General features: G+C 36.6%; 1 protein-coding gene across 1 annotated transcript in view; it reads right to left on the bottom strand.

Moving 5' to 3' along the window:
• Nucleotides 1-15,558, bottom strand: part of SYTL5 (synaptotagmin-like 5) — a gene marked incomplete at its 3' end in the record, with an annotated part of 82,696 nt that overhangs the window by 31,086 nt on the left and 36,052 nt on the right. The window contains exons 3-4 of the mRNA XM_008586429.1: nucleotides 2,646-2,761; nucleotides 1,094-1,202 (exon numbers count right to left, since the gene is read on the bottom strand). Of these exons, the coding sequence (XP_008584651.1) occupies nucleotides 1,094-1,202; nucleotides 2,646-2,761 (225 nt within the window). The remainder of the gene's footprint in view (nucleotides 1-1,093; nucleotides 1,203-2,645; nucleotides 2,762-15,558) is intronic.

Here is a 15,558-nt window from a genome sequence, read left to right as displayed (position 1 = left end):
TGGGGGGGGGGGGGCGGCGGTCAGAGTTCAGTGTGATGAGTGATGCATAGGCACAAGGTGTTTGGGAGCCCTGAGGTGTGATAAATGGATTCAACATGGTAGGAAGGATCAATACATAGAATAGAATGCACAGGATACTCTCCGCCATCTTTTCCATTCATCTCTGCTAATTAATGAAGACAGCATTAGTCATGAGTGTTAGATGACATTTAGGTTTCATTCCCACTCTCAGTTCAGGACTCTACAAGAACCCTAGGCTTTTTGTAGAGCCAGATGAAGGCTCAGACATTAGCAGCCTCTCCCACTGGTCTCTGCAAGAACAAAGAGATGCTACCTGGGAAGGACCATAAAGTGACATGGTGCATATCAGAACTCTCACTATCTTGGCCACAAAACTGGCTTATAGCTGCCTGAGAAACAAAAACTGCAAAATGCAGGGCTGTGAAGCAGCAATATGCCTTTTAGTCCCTATAGCCTGAATTTTGGGGGACGTTTTTCTCCCTTGATAGAGCCATCTTGTTCCCCGTTTCCCAGGGCCTTCTTGCACCATGCTCCCTATGTACCTCTCACTCCTATTCTCAGTACTTGACACATATATTCACTTTTTGAATCAAGTTATTGAGGTGGACAAATGGGATTTACTTTCTCTTAAGAGAGTCTGAATTTTAAACAGAGGATATAATGTTTTGGGCTCAAGTAATAAATCTTTGATTTGGATATTTTATATATCAGCACTTAGGCTGAAGGGGAGGGGTACTGACATTCTACAACAAAGTCGTCACTTCTTTGTAGACAAGACTGACTCTGACATGAAACCTTCTACCTATAAGTAATGTGAGCCACTTGGTGTACAGCCAGATAAATCAAATTAAAGGAAAACTCTTACAGGCTCAGGTCAGAGAGGACTTTTATTTATTTCGGATTGAAAGTAATTAAAGCTGCATTTCCCGAGGAGAATAAGAGTTACCTCAGCTGAGTCTCTGACGTCCTCTGGGTCACTGAAGTAACATCGGACTTAAAAAACTAAGGAGTCTTTATTTCAGAGGTGTCTGGAATAAAGATCAAAAATGTCCTTGGAAAGGCTGTGTCTTACCCCTTTCTCTTGGGCCCTTCAAGGCCGGCCTTCTGCCCAGGGGAAGATGAAGTGTCTGACTTTTCTGCATCCTGGAGGATTTGCTCTTGGCTTTGCACTTCTTCAGCTCCTCATTAAAAAACAATGGAAGACAAATTTACATGCTAAATGGCCCAAATGAGAATAAATTTCTTTTCTGCATTCACTTTTCTAGACTCACACATGACAAAGAAGTTTATGGTAACCGGCAATGCCCTTCCACACCCCACGTTTCCCAGTCACACAGTTATTTCTAATTTGAGTGTTCTAGAGTTAACTGAGGACTAAGATCAGGAATGATCTGTAGGAGATTTGCTGAGACAAGCTTTCTAGGGATGACTGCAATGGAGGAATGAACACGTCATCCCTCTACCAATATTTTTTAGGGCAAGGGAGTCTGGGTTCCTGAGAACTCTAAATCCTTGCACACTGAGTTCCAGCATGAAGTTATAGAAATGATATCCCTATTTCTGAGCACATAAGCCAGACTTCCTGGGAGGGTGGGCACCTATGCACATATCTTGTGACTTGGGAGACAGTCTACACTCTGGAAGGTGTTGAACTTTGAGTGGAGGAAGAGGTCACAGCTGACTACTTATTTCTGACTCTACTCCACTCTGTCTCCCTGTGGCATCAGACTTAATGTTGACATCACCTGGGAAAGCCCTTCCTTGCTAGTGCCATACCTGGAAGTAGTGCTGTAATCTGTTCCAAGCTCCCAACTCCATCTGCCAGACTTAAAAACAAGAGCAATGGTCTCCTGTGTTTATAAGATGAGATAACCTAGGTACAGACCAAAAGGTGCCTGCTTCTCCTATTCTACACTATACATGGGAAAGATGCTCCCAAACACCAAGTCTCACTCAATATTTGACCAATTAAATTGCAGTTTAAATGCACTGAGAAGCATTCTCAAGGTGAGATATTATTTGCATTTGGTGCCGGTGTAATTCTTCACTGACTGAGACTGTCCTATGCATTTCAGGCCATTTAGCATCCCTGGTTCCTGACCACTAAATGCCATTGACTCACCCCAGTTATAGTGACAACCAGAAATGTCCCCTTGCACTTCCAAATGTTTCCATTCTGGGGGAGGGGGAACACAGTGAGCTATATCAACACTTGGTTGAGAACCACTGGATCAGAAAAAGTACCATTTAAAAGAAATCTGAAACAAATCTTGTGGAAAAATGTAAATCATTTAATTAATCTGTTTTATGTTACTTTCTTAAATGTTTAGTAAAATATTGGAAGTGCATTCAGGAAAAGAACTGTCTGTGATGAAGACAAGTGGCTCCTTTGAAAATCTTGGTGTGTCAGATACATGTAAAATCACAATGTATTTTATTTTCTACTGACTTACTCTTCCCTTGTGTGAACTGCAGATTTAGATTTCATGCCACCAAGTTATGAAAAGACCTAAGGGATTCAGGAAATTCAACTGTGCTTGTTTGCTACATAACATAGGGAAATTATTTAGTCTGCCAAAATGAAGATTAAAACAGTTTCAAAACAGAATAATTGCTTTAATTACCTGGACGTCTTCTTAAGATGGATTGTCGGACAACATCAGCTCCCAGAACATTGACTTGCTTGAAACGCTTTGCTTTTTCTTCAAAAAACCATTCACCAGTTACAATCCTTAGCTGCCTACTCAAGGGAAAAGGGGAGAGCACTGAAATTCAATTAACTCTCAAACCCCCCTAATTAGCCATTTATATACTTCATCTCAATCTCTGAATTATTTTATGGTGATAATAATGGCCACTATTAATCAAATATATACTATCTGCTGGGTACGTGTTAATTGCTCTTCATACTTCATATATTTTTATCCACATAACAACCTTGTGTAAACATTATTATCCCCATTTTATAGATGAGGAATCAGACTTAGAGCAGTAAAACGATGTGCTTCACATCACACACCTGGTAAGTGATAGAGCCAGGATCTCATCCCAAGTAGTTTGGCCTAAGGCTGAAGTTCTTAACCACTGCATTAGTGGGTAAATAATCTTCAGTGTAAGCAATGGGGAACAACTGAAGGTTCTGAATGACAAAGGGGTCGTGACCAGATCAGACTCTGTTTTAGAAAGTTTTCCTGATGTAACATGAACACTGGGTTAGAGTGGAGAGAAAAACGGACAAAGAGACAGGTTGGCCATAGCAATAGTCCAGGAGAGGGCTGGCCCGTGGCTCACTCGGGAGAGTGTGGTGCTGATAACACCAAGGCCCCGGGTTCGGATCCCATATAGGGATGGCCGGTTCGCTCACGGGCTGAGTGTGGTGCTGACAACACCAAGTCAAGGGTTAAGATCCCCTTACTGGTCATCTTTAAAAAAAAAAAAAAAGTCCAGGAGAGAGATGACAAGACCCATGCTAGGGAAATGGCAAGACTAACAGAGAGGAGATAAATTCAAATGCAGGTGGTAGAAGTGTCTGCCTGGATTTTGCAATCAACTGAATGTTAAATATGGGAAAGAAGGAACCTTGAATAGTCACACCTATCTTTTAAGCGCCACCTGCAATGGCTACATGAAATAAATACCACCCCCCATCTTCCTTCCTGAAAGGTCCATAACCCTCTTCTTTGTCTGTATTTTTCCCATGATCCATAGCATTTTACACATTATTTTAGAGTTATTTCTACCCAGGCCCTCTCATATCCACTGGACTGTAAGCTCCCTGAGAGCCGATCTCAGTTTAATTCATCTTTTTCCCCCCTAGTACCCTGAAAGATTTTTTCACAGACTATGCTCTGTTAATTGATACTTTATTAAATGAATGACTGAATTATTCCCCCATCACTTTAACACATTACCCTTCTTTTTATATCCTCACAGCCCTCATTACTATCAGTGATATGAGGGCAGGAGCCGTGATTGTGTTGTTCACCGTTTCTAGTAGCAGCACTTAGCACTGTGATTAGTAAGTATTTATGAAATGAATTAGGACACTCGGAACTCAACCTATACCAGCTGGGCTGCTATAAAATCCATTTTCAGGTTTATAACAAGGATATTAATAACTACGGAGGTCATTCAGTAGTCTAAATATATTTCTAATTAAATATGAAAAATAGTTTTAGCTAATTACGTGAGTACTCCTGTCCCAACACCTCTTGGGGCATGTTCTGAGAATGGTAAATAGGTAAAGGGTTTGTGGAGGATTTTAGTGGAAAATGAGTTTGAAAGGTAGAACTGGGGTCATGTAATATAAATCTTTGAATGCCATGCTAAGGAGCTGGAATATCGTTCTGGTGGCAATGGAGAACTCTGTCAGTTTTTTTAAAGTTCAGGTTGGACAACAAAATCTCTGGAGAAATATATGGAGAAGGGAGAAACCAGAAGCAAGCCAATTGAGAAGTTATTGCAATAGACAGGATAGGAAATGATGAAGATGTAAATCAGGTCATCATGGGAGTGAGGGGTGAAAAGATATAGACACTTGGGCCATTGAGGATGAGAATCAGCAAAAATTGGTGACAAGTTTTATATAATGGCTGAGGAAAAGCAACTGACAATCAAATGGAGATTTCTAGCCCCAGAGTATTATATCCATGAGATTCATCAACTGAATGAACTTAGAGGTCAACAGTTAAATCCCAAACATAAAAATCTCTCCAGAAAAATGTCAACCTTGTTCCCCCAGCAATTACCTGCAATCCTGCTGCTGAATGTAAGAGACAAAGGCAAGCTATATTTGAAACACAGTTCCACTACTGGGAAAAAAATATGAAAGTATTAATCTCGGAGAAAAGCATTCATTGAAAGGCAAGACCATAGCATGTACACCTCATATTTACTTCCAAGTGGCTATATCACCTAATGAGAAGCACAGACTATTGGATTACCTCCATAACTATAAAAATATGCTTATAAAATATGTCTAAGATCTAACCTACCATAACCAAAAGGTTTGTTAACCAAATAACAAACAGACAGGGAGACTCTCTTTAAAAAATTTATTTGGTAAAGAGCATTACAATGGGAATATGTGTGTCATAGCTAACTATGTGCATATTCAGGGAGGTAAAGGAAGACAAAGGTTTTTAAAGAAAAAAATGAAGAGAATTACATAATTGTTTGGAGATAATTATCTTTGGCTATAAGGATTAATAACTAGGGTGACACCAGCCCAAGTTAGGACAGGCAGTTGCTGGGAAGATGACCTCCAGAAGCATTTTGTGCATGCATGTGTGTAAGGTTGTGATGGCCTCTGTGCAAGGTTTGGTTTTTACAGAGTCTTTTGTGATAGTTCTTATTATCAGGCACTTATGCATGAGAACCCTCCCTTCATAGCCTTCCCTGGCTCTACTGGTCAGGGTTTTTAACACATGTAACATCATTTTGATTCTGACAAAATACACAACTTGAATGGGCTAAATTATTTCTGGATACAACTGAAGTGACCTATAGACATATATATCACTACTTATGTTACAAATCTAGCTTGTACTTGTGGTATTCTAAATTCTAAAGATATCCCCTCAAGATTACTGTCCCTTGGCCATTCAAGCAAATACTAATCCAGGTACTGATGTGATTGGACTTTGCAGATGGATATAGGTTACTAGCCAGATGATCTAAAATAATGAAGATTATCCTGGATTGTCCATGTGGGCCCAAAGTAATCACACAAGCCCTTAAAAATAGAGGAAGGAGAAAGTCAAAAAAGACACTGCAGAGTGGTGAGTCAGATTGCAAATGTGAGAAAGACTTGATGTGCTGAAAAGGCTCTGAGACATAGGGGTTCACAGGTGTGAACTGGGGAAAGAAAACTCTAGGAGCTAAGGCTGGCTCTTAGGTAACAGCCAGTAAGGAAATGGGTACCTCATTCCTACAATCACAAGAAAATGAATTCTGCCTGCAAGAATGAGTTTGGGAGTGGATTCTTCCTAAAGCCTCTTCATAAGAGCTCAACCAGCTGACACCTTAATTTCAGCCTTGTGGAACCTGGAGCAAAGAAACAAGCCAAGCCTACCCAGACTTCCCAGCTACGGAACTGTGAGAACTGTTGTTTTAACCTTCTAAGTTGTGATAATTTGTTATGGCAGCAACAGAAAACTACTATGATAATTAAACATCAAAATGTATTTGTTCTAATATTCAGCTCAGGAGATAACTTGCACAGGTTGCAAAAAGATGAATAAGGACAAATCAGAAGCACACACTATGGCCTATGGGACATATTTGCCCCGCTACCTATTTTATGTGACCCACAAGCAAGGAATGGTTTTTACATTTTTAAATCATTGAAAAAAAATCAAAAGATGAATACTTCATGATGTGGAAATTACATGAAATTAAAAATTCAATGTCCGTAAATAAAATTTTGAGGAAAGATAGCCATGCTCAATTGTTTATGAGTTGTCTCTGGCTTCCTTTTTGCTATAACTGCAAAATTAGGTAGTTGTAGCAGTAGACCACATGGCCCACAAAGCCTAAAATATTTACTCTCTGGTATTTTATTAAAATAAAATCAAACTAAAAAGCTTTTGCACAGCAATGGTAGCAATCAAAAGAGTGAAAAGACAAGCTACGGAATGGGAGAAAATATTTGCAAGCAATACATTCAACAAGGGATTAATATCCAGAATATACAAGGAAATCAAACAACTTAACAGTAAAAAAAATCCAAAAAACCAAATAATCTGATTAAAAATGGGCGAACGACTTTAATAGACAATTAAATAGACGTTCTTCTCAAAGAAGAACATACGAATGGCCAACTGGTACATGAAGAAAAGCTCAACATCACTAATCATCAAGGAAATGCAAGTCAAAACCACTTTGATCTATCATCTCACCCCAGTTAGACTGGCTATTATCAAAAAGACAGAGAATAACAAATGCTGGTGAGGATGTGGAGAAAGAGGAGCCTTCCTACACTGTTGGTAGGACTGTAAATTGGTGCAGTCATTACAGAAAACAGTATGGAGTTTCCTCAAACAACTACAGGTAGAACTGCCATGTGATCCAGCAATCCCACTACTGTTTGTTCTTGGGATATGGGATGGGGTAGATAGCATGCTGACAGCAGTTTCATGTATGACAAGAGAAAGAGGAACACGTCCAGTCTACATGCCCCAGGAAATGGGCCTCCATATCACCTTTAGCACATACACCTAGAGCTGCCAACACCTAACACAAATAAAACCTTCCCAGAATTGTTAGTCATTACCTCTTGCTGTCCTTGCAAGAACAATAACTATAAACCTTGTATTTGCTCAACTCAGATAAGCACTTGAGTCATTTGTCATTTCAGAGCTTTGAAACATCAGAACAGTCTCTTGGGATTAGGCCTTTGTCACCTTCTCAGGTCTGGGAGGTAGATGGAAGGCTTCGTAGAAGAACAGGGAATGAATACTTACTGAGTGCATACCAGGCACTGAGTAATGTGCTAGGAGCTTTATATTTGATATCTCTAATCTTCACTACAAGCCATAAAGTAGCTATTATTATTCTCAATTTATGAGGAAACTAAAGCTCCCATGGGTTAAATAACTTGCCCAAAGTTATAAAGGTATTATGGCAGAGACAGGATTTATAATGAAAGCACATACCTTTGGCAAAATTGTCGTAAATGAACTCATACTTGTCAGCTATAATCACGTTTTGAGGGAGGGTGAAAACCTATAGAAGCCAAGGAATACCACATAGCAATTCACAGCACTTCATATGATTGCTTGTGATTGTGTGTGTGTGTGTGTGTGTTGGGGGTAGAGTGGTAGGAATAAAGGAAAGGTGAAAGAGGGAATAACATGACATCCACTATAAAATATATATCCCTCTCTGCCACATCAATCTAGTACTTGAAAAACACAAGGCTTGAAATAGACTCTGTGTTTCCTCTAAGTCATACTCTGAAGAATGGGTTTGACTGAAATTACAGTAGGTTATGTTCATTGTTTGTAAAAAATAATTACTGAGTATTCAGAATTTGCTAGGCCCTGATTTTCATTAAATTTCTGGGACTTCAAACCTTCATTTGGAAGCTTATATAAATGTGAAGCCATGTTAAGTTCTCTTTAGATTTACAGGAGATAAATAGGTAATCTTATCCTAAAAAAAGAATAGTAACCAGAAGATTCATTTTGCTCTTTTATTTTTTATTAACTATTGGAGACATCTGAGATAATATACGCTTATTAGATATTCTATTATTTATAAGAAAACTAATTAGAATTATTTATAAATTTATTTGTTACTCAGCAAATATTTATTGCCTTCCTACTGTGTGTCAGGCCCTGTGCTAGGGCTGAGCATATAGAGGTGAAAAAGGCAAACAAGGACCCTAGTCATATGGAAATGATGGTCTTGATTTATTCTTTTCTTCCTTCCCAAGCAGGAAAAGTGAAAAGAAATCCTTAGACATATTACAATGAAACTGCAGAACACTACAGACAAAGAGAATACATTAAAAGTAGCTAGGGAGAAGAAAAGAAAACAGATTACCTACAAAGAAATGACAATTAGAAAGACAATTGACTTGAAATTGCAACAATAAAATCCAGAAGCCAATAAAATATCTTCAAAGTTCTGAGAGAAAATAACTATTAGCCTAGAATTGTATATCCAAAGAAACCACTGTTCAGGAATGAGGATGAAATAATGAAATTTTCCGCAAAATAAAAACTGAGATAATTTACCATCAGTAGATTCTAAGTAAAGGAACTTTTAAAGACTGTACTTCAGGAGGAGATAAAACAGATCTGAGATATAAAAAGAAATGGTGAACAGTGAAATTGATAAAATGTAGATGTCTAAACAAAGATTGAGGTATAAAAAATTATCATGTCTAAATTGTTGGATTACACAATAAAATATGTCTAAAACATAGGACAAAAATTATAAACCAGCCAGGAGGAAGATATTTGAAGTTCAAGAATACCAAGTTCCCTTTATTGATTGGAAGAAGGGTAAAACTATTAATTTGCAGTGTTAAATATGAATGTTGTAATTTCTAGAGTAACCACTGAAAATTAAATATATATATATATATAGGAACACCAGTAGGGAGGATAAAATGGAAAGAGGAAAATATACTTCAATCTACAGATAATATATATAAATGCAAATATTATCATAATCACAAAGATAGCAGAAATAAATGCAAAATGAATTACAAAATTATATGAATACAATATTATGATTACAATAATCATAATAAATATAAGTACACTAAACTCTGTAATTTAAGAACATTGTAATATTAACCTTTAAAAAATTACATATAGCATATATTATATATGTATATACAGCACATTTATAATGTATATAGCATACACGTTTAGCAAATATTTAAATACATATATTTTTAAATAGCATATATGCTATATACAAGAGACTCACCTTAAACATATGGACACAGAAAGGCTGAAGTCAAATGGTGAACAAATATATACTATGCAAATATTAACCAAAAAAATTTGATGTATTATTAACAAACAAAAGAGAATTTAAGGTAAAAGCATTGCTAGAGATCAAGGCGGTCATAAAGAATACTTTCAAATTAATAATGGAAACATCAAAACCTAATAGAAAATTGTGCAATACACATAAATAGTCATGTCACAGAAACATGAAAAGATGCCCAACTCATTAAGAGTCAGAAAAATGCAAACTGAAATGACAGGGAGATGTCCCTTTATATCTACTGGTCTGGAAAAAATTAAAACTTTCATGATACCAAGTGTTTGTAAGATTATACAGTAAAGGAAAGGCTTATACAATGCTGGTGGAGTTTAACTTGGTATGACTACTATGAAAAACAATTTAACATTGTCTTGTAAAGCTGAAAATACTGATAACATTTGCCCTGCAATTTCATTCCTAGGTGCACACCCTGCAGTAGTCTTCTCAAATATTTTTGGCAGAGGTCACAATACAAAATAAATTTTATGTCACAATCCAGAAAATAAATACACACACATGTATAAGTATATGTATACATACATGTATATGTATGCTGGCATTTTCTATTGTATTTAATTTTTAAAAAAATACTGGTCACAACCCAATAATGGGTAATGACCCACAGATTAAAAAATTCCACCCTAGGATGTACACTCTTATACATGTTTGTCAGACCATATGTACAAGAATGTCAGAACAGCATTTTTTATAATATTATAAACTGAAATGCTCTAAATGTCCATCGATGAGAAAATAGATACATTAAAGGATTATGATAACAGCAGTGAAGATGAATGTTATGTTAGTCACAAAACGTGGATAAATTTTACAAGAAAGTTCAGCTAAAAAAGTCACAAAAGAATACATAGAGTATGATTTCCATTTCTGTAACATTCAAAAATGTGAAATTAAAAAATATATTACTTAGGGACACATACAAATGCAGTAAAACCATAAAGTAAAGCAAGGGAATAAGTAATGCAAACCAAGAATTCTTTAATGCTTAAACTGGGTGATGAATAAATACACAGGTGCCCTTTTATTATTGTTTAAACCGTGCATTATTGAGTATCTTCGATATGTATGATATTTTCACACTAAAAAAAATATCTCTAGTTTTATGTAGGTATTAAGGTTCCACACCCACAGTGAACAAAGCATTCCAAAACAAGGGTGATGGTTCTTGTATATAATGATGGTGATGCCAAACAGCTTGTAAAGGTATTCAAAACACTTTCTTACCATTTTACAAATCTCTGGGTCAAGGTGGGATTACTCTGATGTGAATCTTTCCCTTTTAGCTGGATTATGGAAATTTGATAAACTAGTGATGATTTTGTAATGACTGTGTAGCAACTGTCAATAGTTATCAGGCCAAAGATTGCCAGGAACTCACTTGGGACTAAACAAGTTGAGATTTTTGCTCATTGTGATGAAGAAAAACACACAATATGTGAAACCATGGTGAGTCTTGTAAGAAGACACTTGAAAGGATTTACTGTATGATTTGGGGTTATGTTAAGTAATTTGGGGGAGAGTTCAAGGGAGCAGGAATTTGCTTTGGATTAGGTGATGTAGGACGCAGGGACAACTATGATTGGTATATCAGGAAATGTGATTTAGAATAAGGGCAGACTAGAGCAAGGCTAGATAGAGTAAGGAAGCAGCAGGTTATTCACATTAGCCCAGAAAGAGGGGTGTTTGGTATTTTGTGTCTTGAACAGTCACCTTCTTTTTGTCTATGCTTAGACAAGATCATGAAGTGTTCTTATTTTGTCTCACTTCATTATGACTGTAGAATGATCTTATGGGATGCTGGTGCCCTGAGATTGTTCATGGCCAATAGGAGAATACATGGACTACCTGTGAGTTGCAGGCCAGCTACTAACATCAAAGCCCGTATGTAAGTGTCAGACCAGTTTCCAGATGCTAGGGGCTGTATCTCTCTTTCTTATAACAAAGGACTATACATTCTCTCCTGCATTCTGTATATGTTCCCTCTGTAGGTACTATCTTTTTCCAAGTTTACTGATAGAAACTCTTATATTTCATCTATTTCAGTTATATTTCATCTATTGCAGTGATCATTACCAGTTCATCAGAAAGAAATATATCAGGCTCCTCCTACTTTAAAAATACAAAGATTCTTACAAGGACATATAGCAGCATGAGACGTTACAATTTGGCATATTAGAAGTATTTCCTTTTTTGGTTCTTACGTTGCTTTTATCTTTTGGGTATTTCTGAGTTAAACTGGATGCTAATTAGGAAAAAGAGTCATTATGACTGTCTTTGTGTTGGGTGGCAACTGCTTCAGCTAACATAATCATGTGGAATTTTAAGATAGCACAATGAATTAACCAGCTGTGTCAAGGTCCCTTTCATTCTGTTTCTACAGACGTAAAATTTAAAAAGTAGACCTACAGAAGTCAACTTGTTAGAATCAGACGGGGTTGGAAAAAATGTCAGGCTGCTCAACCCATTGTAACAAGTAGCCTCCCTCCATTAGTCCTTGCTGTAATCGGTTCAGTGCTACAGCAATAAAACCTCCTTACTTTTACCCAATCCAAAGTAAATGACAATAAAGGTTGTTCTTCCAACTGATTAGAGAATGAGTCACTTTCTGACTCATCTCATCTCTTAGAGGTCAGGGTGAGAATTTCAATTTTATGGTCTATTAAAGATGGAGATAGCCCTGTGGTACTGCAGCATTCTCTCACAACAAATAAAGGACATTCACTGCCAATAAAATATCATTCATGCTTCCTGTTTGAAAACCACTCCATGAATAGCAAACAAGATACTTCCAATACTGACAGATAGCTTAAGTTTCTGAGATCACATAGACTAGTAGATGGGATACTGAAGAACTAATATACTCTGATTTCAGTTTTAAAAGTGTGAAGTTATTTTGACATGCCAAATTAAACACTCATCATGTAAATTCTCAGCTGTCACTACAAGATAAGTTGTTGATGTCACTGAGGTCTGAGGATCACATAGTGAAAGCTGTTTCTTCCTTAGAATATTTTAATGCATTGAGGCAGAATTTCTTTTATAGATGAAAGAATAATTTAATAAATTCCTCTTCCTCCTTAGACTGTGAAACCATTGATGGTAGTCCATGGTTTATTTATGTGTCCTTAGTCCCTAGTATACTGACAGGTTATCAATAAATGTGTAGGAGGGATGGATGGATGGGTCAATGGATGGATCAATTAGATAGGTGAATTGTTGGGTTTATTAAATTATTGTTTCACCAATAAAAGAAGTATGATTGATTCAGAAGTTCTATACTGATGCATTAACATGTCCCAAGGAAGAGACAAAACTTTCAGTTTGTTGTTATTTACTCTTACATCCTCTGACAATATCTCATCTTATAGTAACACCTTTCTATGACAGCTGGAAATTTGCTTCGTTCAGAGGGCAAAAGCATTTGGCATGGCTCATTTTTTTAACCCCTTGCTCCTGAAAGAACAGAACCACATTTATTTGACATTTGTTCCACTTGCTGAAGCCTGAAATGCTTTAAGTAGGAGCTTGCCACGCTTTCATTCATTCACCCATTTATTCTTCCATTCATCAGTACATTTGTTTGTTCACCCACCCATCCATCCATTTGTCTAACAAATATTCATGAGTGACTACCTACTGTAGTCATTCTTTTATGCACTAGAACTGTATCAGTAAACAATATACAAAAAAGCATTCTAGTGAAGGAAGAAAGATAATAAATAAGATAAGTAAAATATATAGCCTACAAGTATTAAGGGAAGAAACATAGAAAGGGGTTGTATTAGTTTGGGCTAGCTTCTGTAACAATCTCAAAATTCCACTGACTTAACACATTAAAAGATAATTTTTCATTAATACAGCCAAAAGTTAATCTGACAAAATTTAGGGGAAAGGTTCAAGTGAATTAGACCTTTAGTCACCATCTGTACTAACTAGTAGATGAGTCAATGGCAAAATGTGTGAATATACAAGCACCTTAGGTCTTGTACTGAAAAGTATGCTTCAGTGATTAAAGGCTTTATTTAGAAGTTAAAGACAAAATTCCTCTCCCCATACAGAAGCTTCAGGCACCCTGCAACTGACTGAAGGGCTTTTGAGTCATAGGCCCTAGTTACTGTTGCCTGAGTGAATGAGGGTCTGGAATGTGAGGGTGAATAAGAGTGGAATAAATATGGAAAAGAATAAACACTAAGAATCAAATAAACTACTACTGTATATGAATAGGAGAAATAGTCATTGAGAAATTTCCCATCAGTCCTTAGACTCTGCAGCTGGAAGAGCAGTCATTTTAAAAAATTCCATTTCCTTCTTCATTGCACTAAAATGGCAAACTCATCTTGGCAGAGGCTGGTGAGAAAAGGGCAGGGTGATTAAACAAACAAACAAACAAACCTAAGTACTTTGATAGTCATCCCAACTCTAGTAACACACATTCTAACTCTCATTGTTCTTGTTTTCATTATCTATAAAATATAAAACTAATTGCTTCTTTTACCTAATAGGTATGAAACCCTGAAAGACTATTCTTTAAGATTAAATGTAATCCAGAAACAGATCAGCCCACCTGGGGGCTGAGGTCCCAGTTTTGAAATTACTTTAATCCCTGACTTGATTAAGGTAATCCTGAATATGCAGTGGCCCTATCCTATTTCCCTTCCAGAATAAGAATGCATATTCTCAATAGATACTTACTATACAGAGTCTCACTAAGATTTACCATTTTTCATATACTTTGACCATCAATCAAAAACCAGGTTTGTTTTCATGGTAAAAGGAAAAGACTGAAGCTTAGAAACTTTATTTTTAAATTGAATTATAAGGAAATAAATAAATTAATACCTTAAAAAAACCCTACCAGGTTTATGGAAAGAAAGACATTACTAAAACCAAGAGAAACAACAAAAAACAAATGCGGCCCCATAAGGGAATCAGGCAATGAATCTATAATTAATAGACTTTAAAATAACTACAAATAATTTTTCAAGAAATTATAAGAATGAGAATGTCAGCACAGAGAAAACATAACAGAAGCAAAATGAAGATTCTAAAACTAAAAAACATGATAACTGAATTTAAGAATTAAATAGATGGATTTAACAGTAAATTAGACATAGCCAAAGGAAGGATTCATGAACTGAAAGATAGGTCAGTCAGAAATACACAAACTGAATTCGGAGATGTAAAAGGATAGAAAATACAGAATGAAGCATAAATATATATGAAAGAGGTTGAATATGACTAAGGTACACATGTGGAATATGTGGAGTGAAGAGAGATAGTGGGGAAAAAGTAGTAACTGAAGGGATATTGTCTGAGAAATTTTCAAATATGACAAAAGACATTAAGGTGCAGATTCAAAATGCTCTAAGAACCCTGTAGTGGATTGAATTATGTTCCCCCCAAACTCACTGAAGCTTGAACTGTATCCCCCAAATTTTATGTATTAGAAACTTAGCTCACACTGTGACTGTTAAAAGGGTGGGAACTCCTATTATGGTAATTGTAAGGTGGGGCCTTGAAGAGGTGATTGGGTTGTAGGACCATGCAGTAATGAATGGATTAAAAATGGTGGTCAGGCACATGGTTCTGAGGGCTTTAAAAGAAGAGGAGAGTCTGTCTTTCTCTCTCTCTTGCTCTCTCTGCTTCCACCATCTTGCAATGTGAGACCCCTGGGTCACTGTCACCACCACCAGATGGACTTTGGACTTCCCAGCCTCAGAAACTGTAAGCGATAAATTTCATTTTCTTTATAAATCACCCAGTTCCATGTACTTCGTTCCAAGCAACATAAACAGACTTATACAAACTCCAAGGTGGATAAATAAAAAGAAAATCAAATCTAGGCATGTCATAGTAATCTGTTGAAGCCCCAACAAAAAAGGAAAAAAATATTAAAAGCAGTAAAAAAGAAATATTACTTTCAAAGGAGCAACTGTATACTAATAGCTGATTTTCTAACAGAAACATTGGAAATCTGAAGCCAATGGAATCTTCAAATTACTGAAAGGTAAT

Source organism: Galeopterus variegatus, unplaced genomic scaffold, assembly GCF_000696425.1.
Source record: "Galeopterus variegatus unplaced genomic scaffold, G_variegatus-3.0.2 Scaffold3981, whole genome shotgun sequence".
Lineage (NCBI taxonomy): Eukaryota > Metazoa > Chordata > Mammalia > Dermoptera > Cynocephalidae > Galeopterus > Galeopterus variegatus.
Note: the sequence above shows the minus strand (reverse complement) of the source record. Positions and strands in the feature narration are given on the sequence as shown.